The 27,682-nt window shown below is 44.0% G+C and overlaps 1 protein-coding gene across 1 annotated transcript in view; it reads right to left on the reverse strand.

Annotated features, from left to right (window-relative positions):
* The window catches only part of DCTD (dCMP deaminase), a 67,707-nt gene that overhangs the window by 24,781 nt on the left and 15,244 nt on the right, over positions 1–27,682 (reverse strand). Inside the window, exons 3-4 of the mRNA XM_077279556.1 lie at positions 21,228–21,363; positions 8,648–8,764 (exon numbers count right to left, since the gene is read on the reverse strand). Of these exons, the coding sequence (XP_077135671.1) occupies positions 8,648–8,764; positions 21,228–21,363 (253 nt within the window). The remainder of the gene's footprint in view (positions 1–8,647; positions 8,765–21,227; positions 21,364–27,682) is intronic.

Consider the following 27,682-nt stretch of genomic DNA (forward strand, 5'->3'; position numbering starts at 1 on the left):
GACGATGAGGTTGAACAGCGTTTGAGAAATGCTGAGACCGCATATACAGCTGATCAGACTAATAACAATAGGATTGAATGGCTGACTCTACAAAGACTATATACCCAGCACTTGGACACTAAATCTAAGCGTAAACTTTTTTCACGAGACAATCGTATTTTGAAATGGGGAATCAGGCGGGAAAATATTTGGCCTATTTGGTGCGTCAGCATAACGCATCTAACATGATAATACAAATTCGCTCACCAGATAACTCATTAAATTCCACTACTGAGGAAATTCTTCCATGTTTTTATAATTACTATAAAGGATTGTATGAGTCTAAGAGTGGTTTTGGCATTTCTGATTGTCTAGGTTATTTATCCGATATAGCTTTCCCCACACTGAACCCCACCCAGCAGGCCTTTATGGACGCTGAGTTTACTCTGGAGGAAGTGGAGCAAGCTATAACGGATATGGCTTCTGGGAAGGCCCCTGGGCCGGATGGCTTCCCTGTAGAGCTGTATAGGAGATACCGGGAGATACTGGCTCCGCTTTTGCTGAAGGTATTTAAAGAGATATGGGAGGGTGGATGTCCACCTGATACTTTTTATGAGGCACATATTATCGTACTTAAGAAGGAGGGGAAAGATCCTTTGGAATGTGGATCCTATCGTCCCATATTGCTGGTAAACGTGGACTATAGGATCTTTACTAAGATACTGGCTACCAGGCTGAACTCCATCATATTAGATATTATACATCCAGATCAAACAGGCTTTATGCCTGGTAAAAGTACATCTATAAACATTAGACGGGTTCAATCAGTGATCCAATATAGCTCTTTACTACCAGATAACAGTTGGGCGCTGGCGTCGCTGGACGCGGCTAAGGCGTTCGACTCTCTCGAGTGGCCCTTGTCTGCAGAGGTATGGCTTTGGGGAAAAATTTTTGAATTGGGTTGGTGTATTATACGTGAAACCTAAAGCCCGCATAATCGTAAATGGCTCCATGTCTGAGTCAATTTCACTGCATAGGGGAACCCGTTAGGGGTGTCCCCTCTCCCCAGCCTTGTTTGCTCTAGCGAGAGGCATTAGCTATAAGTCTACGCTCTGCCCCCGATATTGATGGTATCAAAATAGCGGACTGTACCGACATCATTGGTCTATATGCTGATGACATGATAGTATTCATGGATAAGGTAGAAGAAACGTTGCCAAAGGTAATAGATACCATAGACAAATTTAGTGGGTTCTCAGGCCTACATATTAATTGGGATAAATCTGCTCTATTGCCTCTGTCCCAATCCCCAATATCTAATCTTAACACTCTTTCCCCATTACCTGTAGTGTCTGAATTTAAATATTTGGGTATTTATATGTCCCGATGTAGCGGATCGGATCTACAACTCAATGTCCTCCCCCTGCTAGAATATGCCAAATCGAAATTCACATCCTGGAGTAAACTTCCACTGTCTGTAGCAGGCCGTATTAATCTCATAAAAATGATCCTACTCCCTAAATTCAACTATTGTCTTCAGCATAGCGCAGTAACCGTACCAAAATTCTTTTTCACTAACTTAAAATTCTTATGTTGCCTCATTCGTGTGGGGGGAAAAGTAGACCCAAACTTAAACTGACGACTTTGCAAAGACCTAAGCAGGGGGGGAGGAGCGGCATTGCCAGATTTTTTTTTTATACTATTTGGCGGGGCAGACCAAAGCACTTTGTAAATGGATGCCTCACCATTATCTCCCTAATTCTGAAAGCCACCTAGTTAGTTCTGTTGGTGCTAAATGTCCACTGGGCCTTCTAGAATCCGAAAAAATAAATGCCCCCCGATTGTTGCCCATGATACGATTGGCGCGATCCACTTGTAAGAAAATTAAAAGGGTCATTGGATTTGGGGACATTGTGGCTGAGATGCCTCTATGGGATAATGGTTATTTCCCTGCACTAGTGAACCACCCGTCTGCAAACTTTTGGGTTTCCCACGGAGTCCTGTCAATGGGTGATTTATATGATCAGGGGGTCTTTAGATCCTTTGAACAGCTACAAGTTAAATATGATCTTCCAAGATCTCAATTTTTCCGATACCTGCAACTCAGATCTGCCATTCAGTCATTTGTCAGGAGTATGGGAACAAACCGTAACATTTCATCTTTGCCCCTGATAGGTATTCTTAAGTCACAGGGACCTCAGGGCCTTATCTCGTCCCTGTACACATATTTGCTATCGGCGGGAGCGAATTCTGTTATAGACTCGGTGAGAGGCAAATGGGAGGGGCTCATCACTAATATGCAGAACGAGGAATGGGAGGATATTTTGGACTCCCCCCTCAAAGTCTCCCCGTCGGTTAATAACAGGATGACCCAGCTATATATAATCCACCAGTCATATTTGACCCCACTGAGACTTTCGGATGGGTCGATACTCGACGTCAGAATGTTTGCGTTGCCACTCACCAGACGCTGACTTTGTACATCTAATATGGCAATGTCCCATTGTTCTTTACTATTGGAGGGAGGTGACGTCGCTATTGACTTCTGTGCTATCAATCCCGGTTCCTGTGGAGCCTTTAGTCTGTCTGTTTGGAATATGGGACGAGGAGGCTTGGGACCATTATGCGGGGATCTTCCGTGCCAAAAACAGAGTTTCACGTAGGAAGTTGTTGGCTCTACGGTGGATGGGGAGTTCACCCCCCCTCCATTAGGTCCTGGATCGAGTTGGTGAATGCAGTTGTCCCCTATGAGCGCACTCTTTATCAAAACAGGGGTTGCCCGGGTAAGTTCAACAAAATCTGGGATAGATGGAACACCTCTCATCTCACCTTGTGACATGACTAATAGACAAAGACATGGTTTATCTGACTTTTGTTCTGCAAGCACTGCGCAGTGGAGGGGGGAAATACTGTTCTGCTATCGTTAAACGGCGGCTTAATAGTTTCAGAGGCTTGGTTTGGTTGTAGTTTAAGAGTTTTATGTTTATAACTTTTATGTTTGACTGTTTTATAATTATACACATGTGTTTTTTCTCTGTGAAATAATTGGCATATGTATGTGCTGTCCTTACCATCCTTGTAAATGTAACCATGCAGACTAATGATAAGGACAAATATGTATGCTATATTTTATTTGTGTTTGAAAATAAACTAATTTAAAAAAAAAAAAAAATGTTGCTAACTTCTGAACAGGTTACAACAGCCAGCAGATTGTAAGGCCGCTATTTGGTCATGAATAGCCATGACAAACAGGACCACACAATCATGATCTGAGGGCACCAATTGGGATAAAGAGGAACACCCCCGCACTGTTAACCATTTACATGATATAGTCTATTGACAGCAGCATCTAAGGGGTTAACCCCTTTCTGACATCTGACGTACTATCCCGTCGAGGTGGGGTGGGCCCGTATGACCACCGACGGGATAGTATGTCATACGCGATCGGCCGCGCTCACGGGGGGAGCGCGGCCGAACGCGGCCGGGTGTCAGCTGCATATCGCAGCTGACATCCGGCACTATGTGCCAGGAGTGGTTACGGACCGCCCCCGGCACATTAACCCCCGGCACACCACGATCAAACATGATCGCGGGTGTACCGGCGGTATAGGGAAGCATCGCGCAGGGAGGGGGCTCCCTGCGGGCTTCCCTGAGACCCCCGGAGCAACGTGATGTGATCGCGTTGCTCCGAGGGTCTCCTACCTCCCTCCTCGACGCAGGTCCCGGATCCAAGATGGCCGCGGCATCCGGGTCCTGCAGGGAGGGAGGTGGCTTACCGAGTGCCTGCTCAGAGCAGGCGCTGGTAAGCCTGCAGCCCTGCACAGCAGATCGCCGATCTGACAGAGTGCTGTGCACACTGTCAGATCACCGATCTGTAATGTCCCCCTTGGGACAAAGTAAAAAAAAAAATTTCCACATGTGTAAAAAAATAAATAAAAAATAAATTCCTAAATAAAGAAAAAAAAAAAATTATTCCCATAAATTCGTTTCTTTAAATAAAAAAAAAAAAAAAAAAAAAAAACAATAAAAGTACACATATTTAGTATCGCCGCGTCCGTAACGACCCAACCTATAAAACTGTCCCACTAGTTAACCCCTTCAGTAAACACCGTGAGAAAAAAAAAAAAAAAAAAAAAAGAAAAACGAGGCAAAAAACCGCTTTATTACCATACCGCCGAACAAAAAGTGGAATAACACGCGATCAAAAAGACAGATATAAATAACCATGGTACCGCTGAAAACGTCATCTTGTCCCGCAAAAAACGAGCCGCCATACAGCATCATTAGCAAAAAAATAAAAAAAGTTATAGTCCTGAGAATAAAGCGATACCAAAATAATTATTTTTTCTATAAAATAGCTTTTATCGTATAAAAGCGCCTAAACATAAAAAAATGATATAAATGAGGTATCGCTGTAATCGTACTGACCCGAAGAATAAAACTGCTTTATCAATTTTACCAAACGCAGAACGGTATAAACGCCTCCCCCAAAAGAAATTCATGAATAGCTGGTTTTTGATCATTCTGCCTCACAAAAATCGGAATAAAAAGCGATCAAAAAATGTCATGTGCCCGAAAATGTTACCAATAAAAACGTCAACTCGTCCCGCAAAAAACAAGACCTCACGACTCTGGACTCAAATATGGAAAAATTATAGCTTTCAAAATGTGGTAACGCAAAAAATATTTTTTGCAATAAAAAGCGTCTTTCAGTGTGTGACGGCTGCCAAGCATAAAAATCCGCTAAATAACCCGCTATAAAAGTAAATCAAACCCCCCTTCATCACCCCCTTAGTTAGGGAAAAATAAAAAAAAAATAAAAATGTATTTATTTCCATTTTCGGGTTAGGGTTAGGGCTAGGGTTAGGGCTAGGGCTAGGGTTAGGGCTAGGGTCAGGGTTGGGGCTAAAGTTAGGGTTAGGGTTTGGATTACATTTACGGTTGGGAATAGGGTTGGGATTAGGGTTAGGGGTGTGGTTAGGGTTACCGTTTGGATTAGGGTAAGGGGTGTGTTTGGATTAGGGTTTCAGTTATATTTGGGGGGTTTCCACTGTTTAGGCACATCAGGGGCTCTCCAAACGGGACATGGCATCCGATCTCAATTCCAGACAATTCTGCGTTGAAGAAGTAAAACAGTGCTCCTTCCCTTCAGAGCTCTCCCGTGTACCCAAACAGGGGTTTACCCCAACATATGGGGTATCGGCGTACTCAGGACAAATTGGACAACATCTTTTGGGGTCCAATTTCTCCTGTTACCCTTGGGAAAATACAAAACTGGGGGCTAAAAAATAAGTTGTGGGAAAAAAAAGATTTTTTATTTTCACGGCTCTGCGTTATAAACTGTAGTGAAACACTTGGGGGCTCAAAGTTTTCACAACACATCTAGATAAGTTTCTTGGGGGGTCTAATTTCCAATATGGGGTCACTTGTGGGGGGTTTCTACTGTTTAGGTACATCAGGGGCTCTGCAAATGCAACGTGACGCCTGCAGACCAATCCATTTAAGTCTGCATTCCAAATGGCGCTCCGTCCCTTCCGAGCTCTGTCATGCGCCCAAACAGTGCTTCCCCCCACATATGGGGTATCAGCGTACTCAGGACAAATTGGACAACAACTTTTGGGGTCCAATTTATTGTTACCCTTGTAAAAATACAAAGCTGGGGGCTAAAAAAATCATTTGTGAAAAAAAAGGAATTTTTATTTTCACGGCTCTGCGTTATAAACTGTAGTGAAACACTTGGGGGTTCAAAGTTCTCAAAACACATCTAGATAAGTTCCTTAGGGGGGTCTACTTTCCAAAATGGTGTCACTTGTGGGGGGTTTCAATGTTTAGGCACATCACGGGCTCTCCAAACGCAACATGGCGTCCCATCTTAATTCCAGTCAATTTTGCATTGAAAAGTAAAATAGCGCTCCTTCCCTTCCGAGCTCTGCTATGCGTTTAAACAGTGGTTTACCCCCACATATGGGGTATCGTCGTACTCAGGACAAATTGCACAACAACTTTTGTGGTCTAATTTCTTTTCTTACCCTTGGGAAAATAAAAAAAAAGGGGGCGAAAAGATCATTTTTGTGAACAAATATGAATTTTTATTTTTACGGCTCTGCATTATAAACTTCTGTGAAGCACTTGTTGGGTCAAAGTGCTCAACACACATCTAGATAAGTTCCTTAGGGGGGTCTACTTTCCAAAATGGTGTCAGTTGTGGGGGGTTTCAATGTTTAGGCACATCAGGGGCTCTCCAAACGCAACATGGCGTCCCATGTCAATTCCAGTCAATTTTGCATTGAAAAGTCAAATGGCGCTCCTTTCCTTCCGAGCTCTGCCATGCGCCCAAACAGTGGTTTACCCCCACATATGGGGTATTAGCGTACTCAGGACAAATTGTACAACAACTTTTGGGGTCCATTTTCTCCTGTTACCCTTGGTAAAATAAAACCAATTGGAGCTGAAATAAATTTTGTGTAAATAAAAATGAACATTTAATATATACAGAATATGTATGCACTTGCGCTACGTCCTATGTTGTCATAAATAGAAATACCATGAGTATGAGATTTACCTGCTTAGGGGAATGGAGCACTTGGATTTGTTCTAATGGGAACGTGAAGCAAATCACTAATGGTTAAGGATATACTCTCTAAAAAAAGAGGATAAAGGTCTTTTTTTAGAGAGTATATCCTTACACCATTAGTGATTTGCTTCACGTTCCCATTAGAACAAATCCAAGTGCTCCATTCCCCTAAGCAGGTAAATCTCATACTCATGGTATTTCTATTTATGACAACATAGGACGTAGCGCAAGTGCATACATATTCTGTATATATTATTAGTATCTTATATCCTTAGTGATAAAGGGTTTCACCTGCAGCAGTCCATATTTACCATACGCAACAGCGCCGCTACCTCTATATATAAAAATGAACATTTAACTTTTTTTCAAACATTCCAAAAATTCCTGTGAAACACCTGAAGGGTTAATAAATTTCTTGAATGTGGTTTTGAGCACCTTGAGGGGTGCAGTTTTTAGAATGGTGTCACACTTTGGTATTTTCTGTCATATAGACCCCTCAAAATGACTTCAAATGAGATGTGGTCCCTGAAAAAAAATGGTGTTGTAAAAATGAGAAATTGCTGGTCAATTTTTAACCCTTATAACTCAATAACAAAAAAAAAAATTGGTTCCAAAATTGTGCTGATGTAAAGTAGACATGTGAGAAATGTTACTTATTAAGTATTTTGCGTGACATATGTCTGTGATTTCAGGGCATAAAAATTCAAAGTTAGAAAATTGCAAAATTTTCACCAAATATCCATTTTAACAAATAAACGCAAGTTATATCGAAGAAATTTTACCACTATCATGAAGTACAATATGTCACGAGAAAACAATGTCAGAATCGCCAAGATCCGTTGAAGCGTTCCAGAGTTATAACCTCATAAAGGGACAGTGGTCAGAATTGTAAAAATTGGCCTGGTCATTAACGTGCAAACCACTCTTGGGGGTGAAGGGGTTAAACAGATTTGGACGGCGCTAACACTGATCATGGCTGATGCAGCAAGTTGTCAGCTATGGCTACTTTCACACTAGCGTCGTGCACTGCACGTCGCAATGCGTCGTTGTGGAGAAAAAACGCATCCTGCAAAGTTGTCTGCAGGATGCGTTTTTTCCCCATAGACTAACATTACCGACGCATTGCGATGCATCGCCACAAAAAATTACATGTAACTTTTTTTGTGCGTCGGGACCGCCATTTTCGACCGCGCATGCGCGGCCGAAACTCCGCCTCCTCCTCCCCGTACCTTACAATGAAGCAGCGGAAGCGTCTTAAGACTGCTTCCACTGCCAACATCGGGCATGTTCTTCACAGTACTTGTCGGTACGTCAGGCCGACGCAGCGCGACGGCCCCGTACCGACGCTAGTGTGAAAGCAGCCTATAGTGTACAGCATACAGCTGCGGGATGGGAACGCTATTCTCTTATATCTCAGGTCAGTTAAAAGATGTATTGGCGGTCATTAAGGGGTTAATCTATAAACTCTGTATATTAGTAAATATTATACCTTTTCTGTATACAAGAACTACTTTATTCACATACAATCCCAGTAAATTCCCTCAATTTCCATGTAAATAGAGGATTTCCATGCCCCTTAGGCTTCTTTCACTCTTGTGTCGTGTGACGTACGTAGCAATCCGTCGTTTTGGGAAAAAAAACGGATCCTGCAAATGTGCCCGCAGGATGCGGTTTTTTTTCCCCATAGACTTGTATTGCCGAAAGATCGCAACGTATGGCCACACGACGCATCCATTTGGCAGACCGTCGGCACGAAAAAAAGTTCAGTGTAACGTTTTTTCGTACGTCGCGTCCGCAATTTTCTACCGCGCATGCGTGGCCGGAACTCCGCCCCCTCCTCCCCGGACTTTAGAATGGGCAGCGGATGCGTTGAAAAAGTGCATCCGCTGTCCACGTCATGCATAATTTTCACAACATGCGTCAGTACGTCGCGGCAACGCTTAGCGACGGACCCGTACCGACTCAAGTGTGAAAGTAGCCTTAGCAAAGGTGTTGCCCTTGGAAGGCAGCAACTTTGTTTTAACGTAAGCAATCATATACAGCATAAAAGTAGAAAAAAAAAAAAAGTTAAAATGAACCCATAGCATGGCTTACCTGCCTGAATGATCAGCTTAGCACATTCATTACATGGAAAGAGAGCCACATACATGATGCAGCCTTTAACATCAGCAGAGTTTTTGTTCATAATGGCATTCAGTTCCGCATGACAAACTTAAAAGAAGAAAGCAAACAGTTAAAAGGACTTGTCTGGGCTCAAAAGTTTGCAGTCACTATGAGACCAGAATCATGACAGTGCAATGAGCTCAGTGTCACGATTCCCCTGTATTCTCCGTGCAAGCAAGGTCATGTTACTGCATGTATGTGCCATCCGACTCTTGGTTTTTTTAATATTAGAAAATTTGGGGAAATGCAGGAATCTAGTTGGCATGCGATTGCAAGTATGTAAATTCCATAAAGTCATGTAAACACACCTACACAGGGAACACGGGAATCGTGAGTGTGAATATCATACAGTCTCACAATTTTAGTCTACAGTTGCACAGAGTGACTCAAGACTGCTCTTCAGAGACTTCAATGCAGGGTTAACACAAGAGAAAAAAAAAAAAAAAAAAAATTAATAATATAATATATAATATATAATATAATATAATATATACATATATACACTATATAAATGTCCAAGGGTCACTTCCGTCTGTCCGTCCTTCTGTCTGTCACGGATATTCATTGGTCGTGGCCTCTGTGATGGAATCCAAGTCGCTGATTGGTCATGAGAAAACAATCAGCGACAGGCACAGTCTGGCGGAAAAATGGCCGCTCCTTCCTCCCCGCAGTCAGTGCCCGCTCCATACTCCCCTCCAGTCTGCCCTCACACAGGGTTAATGGCAGCGGTAACGGACCGCGTTATGCCGCGGTGTAATGCACTCCGTTATCGCTGCTATTAACCCTGTGTGACCTACTTTTTACTATTCATGCTGCCTATGCAGCATGAATAGTAAAACTATCTAATGTTAAAAATAACAAAATTAAAAAAAACTAATTATATACTCACCTTCCGCTGCCTTTCCCGCTCCTCGCGACGCTCCGGTGACCGGTCCATGCAAGCGGCAGGTTCCGGTGGCAAGGATGGTCTGCGAGAAGGACCTGCCATGACGTCACGGTCATATGACCGTGACGTCACCACAGGTCCTGCGCGAGAAGGACCTGCCGTTGAGGTCACGGTCATGTGACCGCGACGTCATCACAGGTCCTGTGCGCCTGCGCGAGAAGGAGGCGACAGAAATACAAGGGGCCCTCGGAAGGTGAGTATGTTTATTTTTTATTTTTTAACCTGTGACATACGTGACTGGGCAATATACTACGTGGCTGGGCAATATACTACGTGGCCGGGCAATATACTACGTGGCCGGGCATATTCTAGAATACCCGATACATTAGAATCGGGCCACCATCTAGTCGACTATATAATTGTCTAAGGGTCACTTCCGTCTTTGTCTGTCTGTCTTTCTGTCACGGATATTCATTGGTCTCGCCAGCTGCCTGTCATGGCTGCCGCGACCAATCAGCGACGGCCACAGTCCGATTAGTCCCTCCCTACTCCCCTGCAGTCAGTTTCCGGCGCCCGCTCCATACTCCCCGCAGTCACGGCTCACACAGAGTTAATGCCAACGGTAACGGACTGTGTTATGCCGTGGGTAACACTCCGTTACCGCCGCTATTAACCCTGTGTGACCAAGTTTTTACTATTGATGCTGCCTATGCAGCGTCAATAGTAAAAACATCTAATGTTAAAAATAATTTAAAAAAAAACATTATATACTCACCGTCCGCAGACTTTTCCCGCTCCTCGTGACGCTCCATGCAAGCGGCAGGTTCCGGTGCCAAGGATGGTATGCGACAAGGACCTGCCATGACGTCAGTCATGTGACCGCGACGTCATCACACCCTGGGACCGAAAGCTGCCGCCTGCACCGCACACAGGCGACAGAACTACAAGGTTACCCTCGGAAGGTGAGTATATGTTTATTTTTCAACCTGTGACATACGTGGCTGGGCAATATACTACGTGGCCATGCATATTCTAGAATACCCGATGCGTTAGAATCGGGCCACCTAATAATAAAATATATATATATATATATATATATATATATATATATATATATATATATATATATATATATATATATATATATATATATATATATATATTTATTATTTCTTTATTTTTTTTTACCCTCAGGGGTCCACAGAATTGTAGGGGGGTATAACACTCCACCCCTTATAAAAGTGTTCTCTGGGTGGCTGGGAGGTCCCTAGTGCAGGGGAAGACAGTTATAAGGATACAGCGCTAAGACAATGTAGAGTTTATTTTCAGGCTTGGAGAGGTTTCCAAAAACCAGACACCTACCATAGTTATGGTACATCCAGTCACTACACGTTATAACTTAAACGTATGGGGAAAACTCTTACAAAAAAAAAAAAAAAATAGAGCCTCAGAAAGAAGTTCCATAGGCTTGCACTGTAAAAGTAACTTCCGGCTCTCACATAGCCCAGTGTGATCCCATGAGGCGAAATTGAAGTTACACCAATCAGAAGATGACCGGAGCGGCACGTGAAACCAGGGAAGATGACGTTAGGCAAGGATTTTCATGCACCGACTCTACACACTTAGAAGAAAGGACTGTAGAGCTAGGAAGCTGATGACTTTAGGTCAGAAGACCGGTGACCAAGTCTGTATATTGTGGTCAGTGCTCGGGAGAATGACCGCTGAAGCGTGAGGTCTACAGAGTGCAAAATACATGGCGCAGAGATTAGTACAACTCTGAGAACAGTGGATGCAGAAGAGGACTCCATTCAGTATTGATATTGGAGATTGAAAAGCTGATTGCAAACAGGTCCATTGTGGAAGGAATCGGAGGAGAAGGCTGGGGTGTCACTGAAAGGACAACGTGAAGAAAGCCCTACAGAGTTCTGAAGTAACATTTACACCCTCACCCGATTTCTATTTTTGCAAATTTGTCACATTTAAAAGGTTTCATATGATCTTATTAAAATTAGCTGTCTTTATTTAACTGCACAAAAAATTCAGATCTTCCACTTATTAAAGACAAAATTTTATTCAAAACCTTTAACCCCTTATGTGAAAAAGGAATTGTCCTCTAAACCTGGTAGAGGTTTATCCCCAAAGTCTTCAGGGTCTAGATGTTTGGTTTTCATTTTTTCCTCCCCCCCAAATAGGAGATGCACCTCTCTTTTTTCCCCCCATTTTAGTCAGCAGTGGAATTCGCCCCGCAGCTCTACTACGGAAACCATATTTGCCATGTCTCCAACTGCAGATAATGTTACAGTCCCCACGGTTGCATGTGTCGTGACTGCTCAACAGCTGCAACACAACCTGGCCGCTTTAATCACAGCAGGATCCCATCTACTCAAATGTAGGCTTCAGCCTAGGAGAGGATTCACATTAGGATAAGTTCCCAGCGCAGATAATCGCCTTATCGTACACGTGAATTAGCCAATTTATGCACCAAATACTCTCAATGTTTCCTATGTTCTAGGGCAGAAAATCAGCAATGGTATGGTAATTTTTAAACAGACCTATATAACCTCTTAGGGACAATAGCCAAATATCCAGCAGGGAGAGCCTATGCTAATCTAGATAAAATAGAACTTAATGATATCACTTAAAAACTTTTAGAATAAAAGCCATATGATGACCAACAACTGACATGACAATGAACATTTCTATTTTGGAGCACTGGTTTATCTTGAACATCATCAATTTATCACATTGTCATATGAATTGTTGGTCGTCACATGGATTTTATTCTAAGTGTTTTTTTGGGGGTTATTTTAGTGATATCATTAAAAGTTCTATTTTATTTACAGTAGCATAGGCCCTCTCCCTGCTGTATATATTACTTTAGAGCACTACTGCAATTCAGATTCCATATATTTCATATTCTCATGCTATGGCGCAACTTTGTTAGTCACAGATCTAATAAAAATCACTGTTTCCAATGCTGCAGATTAAGCGGTTATGTGTAAGCCCACTCACTGATAGCTTTCTGCCTATGCACAGTGTACACAACACCCCCACCAAAAAAAAAAAGCTACATCACACTTCCGCTACTTCTTTTCTTTTGATGAGCAGTCTGACATGGCATACTGCTCGATTCTCTCAATCACTGGCCGCTGTCAAAGATCGAAGCCAGTTACAGCTCCAGCCACAGCTTATTATAGGTTACACAGGGAACGAAAAAGGAGCACTGCATATAAACTTTGTATTCTAGACGGGAGAGATTTCACATCAGATTGTATCATGTAATCATGACAACTGTGCCACCACAACATTTTCCCCACTCGCATACAATTCTAATGAAAGATTGCCTTTAAAGTTGCAAATGCCTAAAGGTATCATCTGTTTTTGCTATACAAGCGCGGCGGTCCTCATCAGCTTATGCAGAGGACATTTCATTATGCTCAAAGCCTTTGTGACCAATTCCCACTGACAAACGCAATTTAACATATAAAGGAGTTCCAGAAATAAAAATATATATACTGGAGCGGGAAAGTCACAATCCCCATTCCATCTACACAGAACCCAGCTGTGGTGCCTTATGAATGTGCCGAGTGAAATATTACATTGCCACATCCAAGCTTTTTACTAGAGAACAAATTCCATTTCAGCAATTTGGAGGCAGAATAAATGATAACAGCTTATTAAGAGCAAAAAGTTATTCTTTCCCCCAGCGACCTCAAGGGATCATCTGCACAAGAAGTAAGACTGAGGCCATGTTCACATTGCCATTGTGGCTTTCACTTGCCAGACTGGCCTAGAAGACGCTCAACAGGCCACCGATTCAGAATGGAGTCCAAGAGGTGGAAAAAGGCTTGACATAGAAACAAAAATTACATATTTGGTGGTGACATTGAGCAATCTTGATACAGTTGCAGCCACCACAATATGCAGTCTGCAGATTTGTCCCATGTGGTTATTCTACACCCAGAATAAATGCTGGATGTGAGCTCTGTGTTCAGGATGTTGGGCCTTTACTAACACTGAGTACTAGCACTGCTCAAATTCTGAGCAAACGTATTCTACTGCACCCCATGTGGGACTTCTCCCCCTCGTGAACAGTCAGTTAGTCTCCAAAGTGTACTGTACAGGAATAAGACAAATTCTATCTGCACATCCATTTAATCGGGTGTACTGGTGTCCAGCCTTACAGTGCGGTATGGTAGATTAAAGGCTTTGAGAACTCTGGCAGTCTGAACAGAAATATTCCAAATGCTCATTCAGAAGGACTGCATGTTAAAGTCGGATACCGGTTTTTACGTACCGGTAATTTTACAGAGTCCACGACAGCACCCACAACGAGAGAGGGGATCCGCCCACCTTCCGGACAGGAACCTACAGGTTAAAAAGGGGCGGTCCCCCTCGCCCTCCAGTTTGTGTTCCAGAGTACAAGGGATACCGCCAATGAATCAGTACATGATAATATTATCTTAAACATTACTAAATACCACCACCTCTATAGAGTGATCTCTAAGGCACACCTTCCAACAGAGTGCAGGAATAAGTAACTAAATACGGGGGTAAATGTATGGGTGCTGTCGTGGACTCTAAAATCCTATTACCGGTACGTAAAAACCGGTTTTCCTATCGCCACGACAGCACCCACAACGAGAGACTTTCAAAGACTATTAACTGGGAGGGACTACAGCACAGAGTACTGAACGGCCGAACTGTAAGCTGGAATTAGCAGATAGATCAAGGCGATAGTGTTTATAAAAGGTGGAAGGTGATGACCAAGTTGCCGCCTTACATATCATTTCAATGGGAACATCTGCCTTCTCCGCCCAGGATGAAGCCATGGCCCGAGTGGAGTGCGCCCTGATGCCTTCTGGTGGTGTTACTCCCCTGGCAGAGTAGGCAAGACATATCGCTTCTCTAATCCATCTGGCGATAGAGTTTTTCGTGACACCAGAACCCTTTTTCCGATTCTGGAAAGAAATAAACAGAGCCCTACTCTGTCTCCAGCTTTGTGTCCTATCCAGGTATTCTAATATTGCCCTCTTAACATCTAGGGTATGATTTTTTCTCCTCTTCTGAACCTGGATTTTCATAGAAAGATGGTAAATAAATCTCCTGTTCTATGAAATTTAGTTGCTACTTTTGGCAAGTATGCAGGATCAGGTTTTAAGACAATCTTATCCTGGAGAATTATTAGGTAAGGAGGATCTACTGATAACGCATGTATATCACTGACCCTCCTGGCAGACGTTAATGCTAAAAGTAGGGCTGTTTTTAAGGTTAAATTTTTTATCGAAATAGAGTCTAAAGGCTCAAAGGGAGGTTCGGTCAACGCCTCAAGCACCAAATTTAGATCCCAAGGGGGTATTCTTACAATATGGATTGGGTTAGAACGCTGACAAGCCTTAATAAACCTAGCAACCCATCTATTACCAGCTATATCACTATTATATAGAGCTCCCAAGGCTGAAACATGAACTCTTAGAGTGTTGACTGCTAAACCCAATTCCCAGCCTTTTTGAAGAAATTCTAAAATAGCTGAAATTGGAGCATTATCTCCTAATGGTTGCTGATAAAACATAAGGAATGTCTTCCAAATTTTTGTATAGATCTTTGTAGTAACCTCCTTCCTACTTTTCAATAAGGTAGCTATTAAAGCACTAGAGAACCCCCTCTCCTTCAGAAGCTCCCTCTCAAGTTCCAAGCCGTTAAGTGAAGAGTCTGCAAATTTGGATGACGAAATGGACCCTGAGAAAGGAGTTCCGGAACCACTGGCAACACCCAGGGATCGGTCACAGACATTGTCCTGAGGAGAGAAAACCAAGGCCTCCTGGGCCAGAAGGGAGCAATTAAAATCACTCTGGCTCTTTCCTCTCGGATCTTCCTGAGAACTATCGGAATTAGACACATAGGGGGAAAGGCATATGCTAGCTGGAAGTCCCAACGGACGCGAAGGGAATCCACTATGAATGGTTGGTCTGCTATGTGTAAGGATGCGAACCTCCTGACCTTCCTGTTCTCCCTGGTAGCAAATAGATCTATTATCGGCAACCCCCACAGATTGACTATTTGATCGAATATGTGTTGGTTTAGGGACCATTCTCCCTGACGCAGGGTATGGCGACTGAGGTAGTCCGCCTGTATATTGAGCTCCCTTTTATATGAACCGGCGACAGGGATTGTAAGTGATTCTCGGCTAGAGACAATATCTGTGCTGCAGTGATCATTAGGGATCGTGATCTTGTCCCCCCCTGATGATTGATGTAGGCCACCACAGTCATATTGTCTGTTTGTATTTGTACATGCGAATTCCTCAGGGATGGTAGGAAGCAAAGAAGGGCTTGATTGACTGCAGCAAGCTCTCTTAGATTTGAGGAATTCTGGGACTCTTGAGTCGACCAACGTCCCTGGGCTAGACGTCTCCCATATGGGCTCCCCAACCGAATGGACTGGCATCTGTTGTAACTATGTTGTCCGGAGTGATGGCCCAGAGAACTCCTTTTGATAAATGTGCCAGATTGAGCCACCATCTCAGATCGTGAAGAGTGGCGGTTGATAGACTGAACCTTCTGCTCAGAGCACCGTGAAGATCTCTTTCTGCTTGAAGAACTTCGTATTGAAGCATTCGGGTATGAGCCTGAGCCCATCTCACCGCCGATATACATGCAGTCAGAGATCCTAGCAGAGACACTGCGTCTCTTAAACTTAAGCTTGGAGCTTCCCTTACGGCCGTGATCCTTTGAATGATCTTCTGCTTCTTTTCTTCTGGTAGGAAGGATAACTGATTTTCCGAGTCTAGAAGAACTCCTAGGAACATTTGACATCTTGTGGGTTCCAGTTTTGACTTTTCCCAGTTGACTATCCATCCAAGTTCCTGTAGGGATGATATTATGGCATTTACCCTAGACGTACACTGAGCAATTGAATTTCCAACTATTAAAAAATCGTCTAGATAGGGCACTACAAGGGTATCCTTTTCCCTGATATGGGCCATTACTTCCGAAACAACCTTTGTAAAAACTCTAGGAGCCATGGACAGGCCAAAGGGCATTGCTAAAAATAGGAAATGTTTAATCTGATGGTTTACCCATACTGCCATCCTGAGGAATTGCTGGTGATTTCTGTGAACTGGAAGATGGTAATACGCATCTTTTAGATCCAAAACCGACATGTAGCACCTAGGAAACAAAAGCTTAGTTGTTGATTTAATGGATTCCATCTTAAAAGCGTGGTACTGAAGATATTCATTCAATTTACGCAAATTTATGATAGTCCTAAAGGACCCATCAGGTTTAGAGATTAAAAATAGGGGAGAATAAAAACCAGTCTTCTCCTGATGTTTTGGTACTTCAATAACTCGCTTTCTAAGCAATTGTTGAATCTCTAATTCTAAGGCCTGTTGTTGGGCCGGAGTGTCCAGTGATGTTATAACAAAATGATTTGGGGGAGTTCTCAAAAATTCTAATTTTAATCCTGACTCGACTACCTCCATTATCCAGGCACTAGAAGTTATCCTTTTCCATTCTGCTGAGAAGAATCTTAGTCTTCCTCCTACTGGTAGATCTATTCTATCTGTAATTACGTCTACGTCTTGAGAAAGATGAAGGGTTTTTATAGTATCCACCTTTCTTCTTTTGATCCGACGTCTCCCAGTCACGATTATATCCCTGCTGGTCTGACTGGAATTTTCTGAAGGGTATGCGTCTCCGGAAGGCATTCCTATAAGTGGGATTAAATATTTTAGGAAATCCCTTCTTTCTGTCTTCTGCCTTTGCAAGGATGTCATCCAGCACTGGGCCGAATAGGTACTCACCCCTACACGGAATGGAGCACAATTTGGCTTTTGCCTGAGCATCACCCTTCCAGGTCTTTAGCCAGAGCGCCCGTCGGGCTGCATTCGAGAGACCCGCCGATCTTGCAGCCAATTTCAGGGAATCAATCGAGGCATCCGTTAGATAAGCTGCTCCTTCTCTGACCTGAGACAGGGAGTTTAACAATTTATCCCTGGGTACTTTAGCTTTAAGCTGTTCTTCCAGCTGAGTTACCCAGACCATAACTGATCTCGCCATACAGGTGCCTGCGATTGCCGGCTTAAAGGCTCCAGATGATGCTTCCCACGTTTTCTTAAGAAGCATGTCAGCCTTCCTGTCTGAAGGATCTTTAAGGAGTCCCACATCCTCTAATGGTAGCGAGGCTGTTTTCGAGGTAGAGGCCACTGCCGCATCTACTTTTGGGATCTTCATCCACTGGGATAAGGTGTCATCCTCAAAGGGGTACCTTCTTTTTGCGGCCGAAGGTAAGAACCCTTTATCCAGCTTGTCCCACTCCCGTCTAACCAGATCTTTAACGGTATCAACCACTGGGAAAGCTTTGCGACTTTTCTGGCTCAGCCCTGCGAACATGATCTCTTGGGTTGTTTTCGGCTCTTTACTCTCTGCCATACCCATAGTTGAACGGACAGCCTTAATTAAAGTCTCCATATTTTCGGTGGAAAAGCAAGTCCTTCCCTCCTCATCTGAGGAGGATGGTGATGAGCTCTCCGAGCACACGCCCTCTTGCAACGAAGGGCTGGAATCGGATACCATTTCCACACTATTCTTCTCATGCCGTCTAGATTTAAGGGACGATTTAATTTCTTCCCTAATTACTTCCCTCAAATCCGATACACGGAGGGGGGCTTCTTCTTCTAACGTACGGCATATACACGACTGACATAACTTCTTTAAGTAGGTGTCAGGTAGTGGCTCTGTGCATAACGCGCACTGCTTATGCTTAGTCTTTGAGACCTTCTTTCCCTATAACAAAGCATAGTATAGAAGACAGATGTATCAGCCAATGGCTCAGATATTAACTCACCATTGCTGATGAACTTAGAGTACCGGTTTCTGAGGGGGTGAGGTGTGACGTGCCCGGGTCCTGCTGCCCGCGTGCCTCTCTACAACGAGATCTGCTGCTGCTCCTTTCTCCTGTCAGTGTTCGGCGTCTCCTGTGGAAGACATGTTGCCGCACACCACTCACCAAGCGCTGCCTGCCTTTCAAAGGTCCCGCGCTCCTCCTCCCGGCCTCCTCCGGAAGTCGTTAGATCCCTTCCGGGTCATAAGCGCCAACCTGCTCCTGCAGCGTCGCGCGCGCGTGGACGACCCGGGGCGGCGCGCCTTCCCCCGGGAACGCCACCTCGACCGCTCGGTCATGCCGCCAAAGGAGGGGGGGGGGGGGGGGGAGGTGGGGGGGCGAAGCTGGACACAGGACTTCCCCCGACGCTGCTTCCGGGCCCCCGACTCTGCCGTTCTCACCTGGACACCGCACAGAGGCTTGGCGGACCCGGGTAAGCGATCGAAACCTGTAGGCTCCTGCCATCCGGACAGGAACCCAAAACTGGAGGGCGAGGGGGACCGCCCCTTTTTAACCTGTAGGTTCCTGTCCGGAAGGTGGGCGGATCCCCTCTCTCGTTGTGGGTGCTGTCGTGGCGATAGGAAAAAATTCATTATTGGGCTAGGGTCACATGACGCATGTTCTTATCTGAGAAATGCAGTTTGATTTCTAGGATGTGGAGAGGAGAAGAAAAACATATCTATCTCTATAACATACATACATACAGCCTTATAGAAGGCCATGGGGAGGAGTGCTACCCGTTAGACCGCACGCAGGGCTGTGGAGTCGGAGTCAGAGCCCATTTTGGTAGAGTCAGAGTCGGTGTTATGGAAATTGAGGAACCTGAGGTTTGGCTTACGGACACGACGGCCCTGCGCACTTGTCCAATTTTTAACCCCTTTCTGACCTCGGACGGGATAGTACGTCCGAGGTCAGATCCCCCTCTTTGATACAGGGCTCCGGCGGTGAGCCCGCATCAAAGCCGGGACATGTCAGCTGTTTTGAACAGCTGACATGTGCCCACAATAGCGGCGGGTGAAATCGCGATTCACCCGCCGCTATTAACTAGTTAAATGCCGCTGTCAAACGCAGACAGCGGCATTTAACTGGCGCTTCCGGCTGGGCGGCCAGAAATGAGCGCATCGCTGACCCCAGTCACATGATCGGGGGTCAGCGATGCTTCTGAACTTCTGTATAGTAACCATAGAGGTCCTTGAGACCTCTATGGATACTGATCGCCGGTAGCTGTGAGCGCCACCCTGTGGTTGGCGCTCATAGCACACCTGCATTTCTGCTGCATAGCAGCGATTTGATGATCGCTGCTATGTAGCAGAGCCGATCGCGTTGTGCCAGCTTCTAGGCTATTGAAGCATGGCAAAAGTAAAAAAAAAAAAAAAAAAAGTCAAACCTACACATATTTGGTATCGCCGCGTTCAGAATCGCCCAATCAATCAAAAAAAAGCATTAACCTGATCGCTAAACAGCGTAGCGAGAAAAAAATTAGAAACGCCAGAATTACGTTTTTTTGGTCGCCGCGACATTGCATTAAAATGCAATAACGGGCGATCAAAATAACGTATCTGCACCGAAATGCTATCATTAAAAACGCCAGCTCTGCACGCAAAAAATAAGCCCTCAAACGACCCCAGATCATGAAAAATGGAGATCGGTATCAGAAAATGGCGCAAATTTTTTTTTTTTGGCAAAGTTTGGATTTTTTTTTCACCACTTAGATAAAAAAAGAACCTAGTCATGTTAGGTGTCTATGAACTCGTAATTACCTGGAGAATCATAATAGCAGGTCAGTTTTAGCATTTAGTGAACCTAGCAAAAAAGCCAAAACAAAAATCAAGTGTGGGACTGCACTTTTTTTGCAATTTCACCACACTTGGAATTTTTTTCCCCCATTTTCTAGTACACGACATGCTAAAACCAATGACGTCGTTCAAAAGTACAACTCGTCCCACAAAAAATAAGCCCTCACATGGCCATATTGACGGAAAAATAAAAAAAGTTATGGCTCTGGGAAGGAGGGGGAGCGAAAAACGAACACGGAAAAACGGAAAATCAAGGTCATGAAGGGGTTAAGGTCGGGTGCACGAGCCCTCAGTGTGATTAACCATTTAAAGTCATTAAACCACATCTCAATTGCCTACACCAGCCTATAACAGCAGTGATCCGATTACTGTTTTCAACCACTTAAGGGGTTATTCCCATCTCAATATGTTGCAGGTAAAATAATAAATACAGCATTAGCAAATATCTCCAATTAGAAATATAATATACCGTAGGTCTTCAGATTCGCCATGTCCTTTACCCCATGTGTGGGGGGCAGTGCAGTAGCTTAGCTATCACTGTGGAGCTCAGCCATAGGCGACTGTGGTTTTAGCTATATTCTACCATACAAAGCTATTGCAGTATACAGTATAAGCGATCAGGCAATACAGCTCATGTTAACAGAAAATAAAAAAGGCTACAGTTCTAGGAAGAACGGGAAAAAAATAAAATCCCCCTGTAATGAAGGGGCTACGTCAGATGGCAAAGCTGCAAGAAGAGATCTTAAAATCTCATTGTTCTGCATAATTCCTGTAATAGCTGCCCAGCCATCACACACAGGGGATAGATGGAAAGCCCTCAGAACTCAAGAGCAGAACTCACATGTTTGATGAACACGTGAAGTTTCATTTACTACAATTATTTCACCGGTAATGTTTTCATCTGTATGAATCACATATCTGAAAGCAGTCCCTTGTGTGCACATACCATATGGATATTTAGTGTCCAGCCGATCACTTGCTGTTCTAGCCCACGGAAGGACATCATCGTGGCAGCCATTGGGCATGCCATTATACCCAATGCCGACTATCTTATTTTCTGGGTTTACAATACAGGCTCCAACCTAAAACGGAAGAAAACGACAATCAGTATCTACAAATTAGACTGTAGATATCAATGATCGCTAGGACAATTAAAGCTGATGTACAAATAGCAATAATCACCTTCTCATTGAAAATGCTGCTAAAAATTAAGTCAGAACATAAATCCCATCACAGCATTTAGGAATAAAGCAGTTTTAAACACAGCACTGCAGCAGTGTGGACCCTTGGAGCCAAACTCTCCAATTCCAGACAGTCGCAGCATTATTTCCAGAAGCTGCCACTAGAGGGAGCCAGATCGTTTTAAAGCGTCCATTGAGTTCAAAAGTAGCTCTGTAAGGAAACATTTGCACAGAGCACCTCCTAGTGGTGACATTGGGTGTCATTAGAAATCATCTACTTTTTAAAGCTACTGTATGTTCACATAGCGTTTTTGCAGCTTTTTTTTCTGCAGGCAAAACCTGCTCTCTTGGCAGTAAAGAAGCAACGTCATAAAAGAAGGTTTTGCAGAGTGTTTCCAGCGTTTTTGGTTTGTTTTTTTACTGCGGTTTTGTCTGGGTACATTTGTCTCTTGTGAACGACAGATGTACCTGGTCAGCCATATATCCAGCCGTCAAGTTCAGGTCAGGAGTCCTGTGGCCAGGCCGTAGTTCTACTGTGATACCCGGATGTCATTATAATCCTGTCCTTAGGCCAAATTCAGACAGGTAACACCTATATAGAGCAGACAAGCAGGATCCACCATACATGATAGGTGAGGTCACAGCTCACCTCCTCCTCCAACAATGGCATTTGCCCAGAGCAGAGGATAGGCAGATATAATGCTTGTATACCGTCACCGCCAGTCTATAACAGCTTACCTACATGTGGCTGCTGAGAAGAACAGGAAATATGGCCGAATGCTGGGCTACATGGCCAGTGGGGATGAAGGTGGGAGGAATGGAGATGAAACAATAGTCATTCTCTGATGACATTCCCTTTAGACTGTGTTGACACGTTTGTTTTTTGGCCACGATCGCGGCCGAGACGCCTCATTAGCTATTCCTTCTCTGGACACCTCAAGTTCATATTAGGTGACCAATTAGATAAAAAAAAAAAAAACACACACCCCAACAACTACGCTGTACATTTATAAACTACTTTATGTTGATAAATGGGTATTGTTGGATAATAATAGTTTTGCAAGCTACAACTTAAAGATGTCAACAGTTCTTGAAATATTATATATTTTTGTTTACAGCTCTTTGCCATGGAGACCAACCACCGCTGCGAGACAGCAGAACATGCCAAATGCCTACAAGCTCTTAGTATTCAGCTTTTAAGCCCTGTTCCGATGACAGCAAGGATCGCTAAAACACGCTGTTACATCCTAATTCCAGCCAGCTGAAACGCAGCGCTTATAACGTAGCCATCAGCAGTGGTCGGTCTCCTAGGCAACAAACTGTAAACAAAACAAAAAAAAGTGTAAAGATTTAAAAAGTGACTGGAAATTTTAATATACAGTAAACCGCAAACACTATCCGACAACATCCATGAAGATGGGACTATCCGTTTAAAGAGAATCTATCAGCAGGTTTTTGCCATTTGATGTAGGGGCAGAGACCCTAATTTCAGCAATGTGTCACACTGGGATACGTGTTTCAATAAAAATCAGTATTCCATCAGTAGGATATTATCACTAGTTGTCTTGTACACATTAGTCCTCCTGCTTGGTATAACCTCACCCCAGCACTGTGACAGCTCTGTGTCCACTATGCATAGGCAGAAAACTGACAATCATGTGCATGGGAACATAAAGCTGAGCATTCAGAGAGCTGCAGAGGAGCAAAAAATATAGTTACTTACCGATAACAGTATTTCTCTGAGCCCATGACGGCACGACGGAGAGAGGGGATCCGCCCCCAAGGACAGGAAACCTACAGATAAAAAGGTGGTACCTCTCTCTTGCATCAGTTGTTTACAGAGCATAATGGGAACGTAGGTTAATAAAATTATATATATATATATATATATATATATATATATATATATATATATATATATATATATATATATATATATATATATATATATATATATATATATATAATATAATAATAATAATACCAAAACCAGGCAACATGCTAGATACTGAGAGGAACGAAATAGCGCTAAGTAGTGCCAGACATCCCCTCACCAAAGAGAACCAACTCCAAAAAGAACATGAAAAATAGGAGAAAAATACGGAGTATAAAGGTATCAAATACTTTATTAATACATATACATAATAATTAGTCAGTGCACAAAAATAATAACACAAGGTGTAATAAAACCAGGATGGTAAAAGAGATGAGTGGGGGTCGCCTGGTGTGCACCGCCTATGGGGCCAGCATGCATACCATTATTGGTAAGAGGCCTACTGCTATAGTAGCATATATATCTATGTGCCAAACTGGCATGAAAAAGACCGGTAATAAAGGTTGCTCTTACCGCTGCTAGGCACCAAGGCGGCGCACCCCCGGGTAGATCCTCAGGCACAGTCCCCGACGCGCGTTTCGCCCACGATTTTGATAGCTTTATCAAGGGGAGATGCCCCTGAGCGTATCCACCATCTTTAAATGTGGCCGGCAGAGAAACATGTGACCGGTCACATGTGAAGCAACAGCCAATGGACACCGGGTATGTCGGCGCGTGCGCACGCCGAGCCCCATGCAGTAGAGGGCGTCATGCATCACAGGCGCGCCTGGGACCAAAGGCCCAGAGCGCACGCGCGAGGCAGGAGAGACGCCACCACGGCAGGGGGCAGGGAGAGAGGCGGCGCACGCGCACTCCGGTAAGTATACAATGAAACAGACTTGAAAAGAAATAGAAACACATTGTAAACTCACAACCAGCAACGATAATCAGTTACACCAGTAGGTATGGTTCATAAATGGCAGTTGGTAACAATGTGGTAAAACAAGCCACGGTCATTAATATACAAACCCATGCATCCCCACCACAAACAAAGTATATATAGTAGCAACAAGAGATGTCATAGTTAAAAAACTGAAGAATCAAGTCCATTTTATTGAGAAAAAAAATAATGGAAGTTGCAGTATGATGGAAGGGATTCCAGTACGGCCAACGATATATAGATGTGAGTTGGTGGAATGAACGCTCAGACATCAATAAATTAGAGCTAAAAAATATACAATCAGAAAAAAGAGAAACATTAATGAAAAAATTTAAAAACAATTAAAATAAACAATGATAGAATCACAAATAGATACCCACCCACGGGGGAAGATAGTATGAGGGGGCACAAAAAGGTGAGGGCATACAGAGGCATAATTAAATGCCAACTAATGCATATATACACATATATATATATATATATATATATATATATATATATATATGTGCTGTACAAATATATATCAAAAAAAATTTCTCTTTATATAATGTCGCAGAATGCTATAAACAAAGGACTCACAAAAAAGAGGAAAAGCTTAAGGACTCATTTAGTCCTTTAGGTGTCATTGTATCTACTCGGACAATCCAGCCAGCCTCACGCTGGGCCAGAACCTTTTTATAGTTACCACCCCTTAGTCCAAGGTGGATGCTCTCGATACCTCTGACCTGAAGAGTCCTCACGTCACAATTATGGAATAGTTTGAAATGGCGAGGAATAGTCTTCAGGTCAGAAGCATCCTCTACAGAGCGGGCCGCCTGTATATCTCTGACATGTTCGCGGACACGTATCCGTAATTCCCTCGATGTTAAACCAATGTAGATTAAAGAGCATCCACACATGGCGTAATACACAACATTAGATGTACCACACGTGATACGCTGCCTGATGGAGAACTCCTTTCTCCCATCGGAAGATTTAAAGGTTGTGGCCCGCATGATGTTTTCACACGCCATACAGTGGCCGCACTGAAAAGAGCCCAACATCGGGCCCCTGGTACTGAAAGGGTTAATGGTGGGTGCGACGTAGTGGCTACGGACAAGCAAGTTGCTTAGGTTTGGGGATCTCTTTGCGGTCATTAATGGGAAATCACCCAAAACCTGAGCAAGAGCGGGTTCGGTCTTTAAGACGGACCAATGTTTTTTTAAAATCTCTCTCATATTGGACCATTCATGGTTATAGGTTGTTATGAACCTGACCTTGTCACCATTTGTCTCTCTCCTACGTCTACTGCCACCAGCATATAGGAGGTCTCTCCGGGGCGTCCGTCTGGCCCTCTCAAAACCCCTTCTAATACTCCTTCGACTATATCCTCGGTCCTTGAAACGTCCCTCTAGGTCAGCCGCCTGCGCAAAGAACCTATCCTCTGTTGAGCAAATCCGCCTCATTCTAAGGAACTGTCCGACCGGGACAGCCCCAATGGTGGTAGGGTTAGGTGCAGAATCGGCACATAATAGGGCGTTGACAGATGTTGACTTCCTGAACACATCAGTCTGGATACGACGGGTAGTGTCGATTTCCAACGTGATGTCCAGGAAGTCAATACGCTGCAGATCAAAATTATACGTTAGCCTGATATTAAAGGAGTTCACATTAAGCTGCCCCATAAAGTCCTCGAGCTGCCGCGCCGTTCCCGCCCACAAAAAGAGGACGTCATCTATATATCTGAGCCAGCACAGCACACGGGCAGTGGCCTGTACCCCCCCCATCGCCAAAAATGTACCTCTCCCATGCTCCCAGAAAGAGGTTGGCGTATGAAGGGGCACAGGCCGCGCCCATGGCCGTGCCGCGTTTTTGCAGATAGAAAGCGTCTTTAAAGGTAAAAAAATTATGGGTCAGGGCAAAACGCAGCAGCTCGAGGACTAATTCACACATGGGGCTGCCCAAGTCGGAGGCCCCCAAGAAGAGGCGGACTGCTGCTAAACCATGCTCGTGATCAATGCACGTATATAAGGTCTGTACATCGGCGGTGACCAGAAGGACGCCAGGATCCACAAGGATGCCGTCAACCCGCGTGAGGACGTCCGTCGTGTCTCTGACATACGATGGTAATACTTCTACAAGAGGTTTTAAAAAGAAGTCTATGAATTTGCAAATGGGGTCACATAGACCCTCAATACCTGACACGATCGGACGTCCTGGCGGGTTGACGGGATCCTTGTGGATTTTTGGGAGTAAATAAAAGGTTGGTACTCTTGGGCACCTCACCGTTAGACCATCCAGAACCTTCCTATCTATAATGCCATCTTCAAAGGCCCTACCCAGGATAGCCTGAAGCTGAGAGGAGAAGGAGGACAGAGGGCTATGTGTTAATTTAAAAAAAACACCGGATTACGTACCGGTAATGCTCTTTTATAGAGCCACGACAGCACCCACTGAGAGAGGGGATCCGCCCCTAGGAACAGGAAACCCTACGGAGAGATAAAAGGGGCGGTCCCCCTCGCTCCCACAGTTTGGGTTACAGAGATTGCGAGGAACCGCCCACCAGTATTAGTAGGCAATTCTATTATCATTTAATCTTATACTACTAATATTTACAAGAACCAATCACCCTTATTTGTGCTCATATGCAAACTAATATATATAAGGGAGGGAAGTGAAGGGGTGCTGTCGTGGCTCTATAAAAGAGCATTACCGGTACGTAATCCGGTGTTTTCTCTTCGCCACGACAGCACCCACTGAGAGACTTTCAGAGATAGTTATTTGGGGGGGATTATCGTGTTAAGAACCGATCTACCGAAACACAGGTCAGTGGAGGCAGATAAATCTAATCTGTAGTGACTATAGAAGGTAGTAGGAGACGACCAGGTTGCGGCCTTACATATGAGTTCTATTGGAACTTCTGCTCGCTCTGCCCAGGATGATGCTATCGCCCGGGTGGAATGTGCCTTTATAGTCTCAGGTGGATCTTCCCCTTTAGACGAATAGGCCAGGTATATCGCCTCCCGAATCCATCGGGATAATGTGCCTTTCGTAACACCAGCTCCTTTCCTCTGACCCTGGAAGGAAACAAAGAGAGCCCTGCTCTTCCTCCAGGCGCTAGTTCTGTCTAGATAGGTTATTACAGCCCTCCTCACATCTAAAGTATGGTATTTTTCTTCTTCCTGATTTGTAGGATTATTATAGAAGGTAGGAAGAAGAATTTCCTGAGACCTATGGAATTTGGTACTCATTTTAGGTAAGTAGGAAGGGTCTGTCTTTAGGACAATCCTATCTGGCAATATTGACATAAATGGAGGATCTACTGATAGCGCCTGTATGTCACTTACCCTTCTTGCCGATACTAAGGCAACAAGAAGAGCTGTTTTGAGGGAGACATGTTTAATGTGAGCAGAATGTAGAGGCTCGAACGGGTGATTTGTTAAGGCTTCAAGGACCAGATTAACATCCCAAGGAGGTGAGTTGGGAAT

This window comes from Ranitomeya variabilis, chromosome 1 (genome assembly GCF_051348905.1).
Source record: "Ranitomeya variabilis isolate aRanVar5 chromosome 1, aRanVar5.hap1, whole genome shotgun sequence".
Taxonomy (NCBI): Eukaryota; Metazoa; Chordata; class Amphibia; order Anura; family Dendrobatidae; genus Ranitomeya; species Ranitomeya variabilis.